This window comes from Dendrobium catenatum, unplaced genomic scaffold (assembly GCF_001605985.2).
Source record: "Dendrobium catenatum unplaced genomic scaffold, ASM160598v2 fragScaff_scaffold_683, whole genome shotgun sequence".
Lineage (NCBI taxonomy): Eukaryota > Viridiplantae > Streptophyta > Magnoliopsida > Asparagales > Orchidaceae > Dendrobium > Dendrobium catenatum.
The window spans coordinates 16,890-19,074 of NW_021319145.1; the positions used below are offsets into that span (position 1 = coordinate 16,890).

The following is a 2,185-nucleotide window of genomic DNA, read 5'->3' on the forward strand; positions in this document are numbered from 1 at the left end:
TAAGTATTGCACTACAAAATGTCTCTCCTTCAGCCCCCACAGCTAGGCGGAGAAGCCCTTACAAAATCATTTCCATCTTCCCCGGTGCGGCAGAGTCATAGGGTCCTCTGACACCAAAGAGATCTTCTTCTTTGGTGAACTTCCCTTAAGAAAAGCCTTGAATACGACAGTATTATGGTGCAAGCCTACCAGAGCAACTGTGTGGAATCCCCCTCCACACTCCCTTGAGTCCCCCCTCACAGGATCTTGTCCCTCTCAGACTTCACCCATTCCTCACTCTCTTTCAAGCTCTCTCTACAAGTTCCCCTCAAAATAAATAAAGCTACAATGGATGCCAAAGGCATTTATCAATTGTCATGTCATAGCTTAAATAGAAGATCTCAAAATGAGCTCATTAATGCAAGTTGTTGACTTTATCGTCCAGGATGATACTAATATCTTCCTGTACGATCAGTACAAAATAAGCCCAATCAGTCGGGACAAATTGAGACGATCAGAAGAAATTTATTTATATCATCCAGGATGATAATATATCATTTTGGACGATCAGTACAAATCGTGGAATATCATCCTGAACATCGCCTTGAAAAGAGCATTCCGATGTCCAATCCTCCAACATATCGGCCCGGATGATTTGATCATCCAATCAAGTCATAATTGCTTTTCTTAATTTCCAGATTAATTTTGGAAAAAATGTTATGGATCATCATGGATGATATTTTATAGTCCTGGACGATCCCTTGGACGTTGTCCAAAAATAAGTAATTCCTAAATATATCTAGTGACAGATTCTTTCTATTTTGAGCCTATCGTCCTAGCTGATACAAAATCATCCAGAACGATGTTTTTGCATAATGATGTCTGCTTTAATGAGGATGCCCTAATCGGGGTTTCTTCTTTTGAACCGATCATCCAGGACGATATAAATATCATTCTAGGACGATGTTACCAAAAACAGTAAACTCTAGGGAACAGTCAGAAAATCTTCCAAGTTACAAATCATAAGGAGTCATACCAAATACAATAGACTTAGGAAAGGAAAATGGGTACAAAGTGACTCAGACCTAGTTTACCCAATCTTGAGCTGGTTCCAAATTGCAGTCTGATCGTGCGGACCTGAAATGCGAGTAGATAAAGCAGTCATGGAGGAATAAGAATGTTTTCTTTCATCAAAATCAGAAACCATGAAAATAGATCCGCAACAAAAACTAGTGTCATTTTCAACCTTGGCAAAATATTTAGTAGCAATATGCATCTCTTTAGTATCAGTTAAAGCAACGCTATTATAATTTAAAGTTGAAGGTGTCTTACTATCATTATGCTAATCCCTTAGGATATTAGGACATTCGTCCTCCATAAACATACCATCATACTCCAGATTATCAGTAGCCTTCATAACAAGTTCTTTAAAACATTTAGGAGGAAAATAATGACCCATAAAAACAAATTCACCATCCTCTAAGACCATCTCATTCCTTTCACCTTCAATAATAGCCAATTGAGTGTCAACATTAGTTCCCTTCACATATTCCTAAACATTTAAAGGATTAGAAATCATAATATCAATGGAATCATACACATTGTGATTAATAATGTAAGAAAGAGATGTTGCATCATTAAAATCCTTTTTAGTTTCTAAATTAGGCAAAGCATGGGCCACAATCTTCTCATAATCAATAGTTAGAATATTTAAAGTGTTAAAAATAACTCCTTGATCATGAGTCAAAATGACATTATTGGAAATAACATTGGTAACAACTGGAAGAGGTTTTTTCTCAGTACCCAGCAATGGTTTCTCAATTAGTTGAGAGAGATTAGAGGTAATATCCACCAAGGGAATTGAAATAAGTTTAGTAGCTTCAGTAGCTTCCTCATCCACCTCCCCATTTATTTATTTCAAAGAATTCTTAGCAATACTAATATGAGGGTGTTTCTAAAAATAGTCGTTCATAACATGCCGTTCATTTTACAGAAAGAACGAAATATAGGTAAATTCTCAAACACAATTTTTTAGAAATATCCCTTGACTTCGGATCCAATCCATATTTCACTTGGTAGTAACATACTTAGTTGTTTTTAATTTATGGTTGTAATAGGGTTTTATTTTTTTCTTTAATGCAATTTGCATTTTCTTAAAAAAAAAAAGAATTATTATTTGAATAGTTGCTATTTGAATGAGTTATAT

At 35.4% G+C, this 2,185-nt stretch overlaps 1 protein-coding gene across 1 annotated transcript in view; it reads right to left on the minus strand.

Moving 5' to 3' along the window:
• Positions 1-1,365: 1,365 nt before the first annotated feature.
• The window catches only part of LOC114579886, a gene marked incomplete at its 3' end in the record, with an annotated part of 5,738 nt that continues 4,918 nt past the window's right edge, over positions 1,366-2,185 (minus strand). Inside the window, exon 3 of the mRNA XM_028695806.1 lies at positions 1,366-1,531. Coding sequence (XP_028551639.1) covers positions 1,366-1,531 — 166 coding nt within the window. The remainder of the gene's footprint in view (positions 1,532-2,185) is intronic.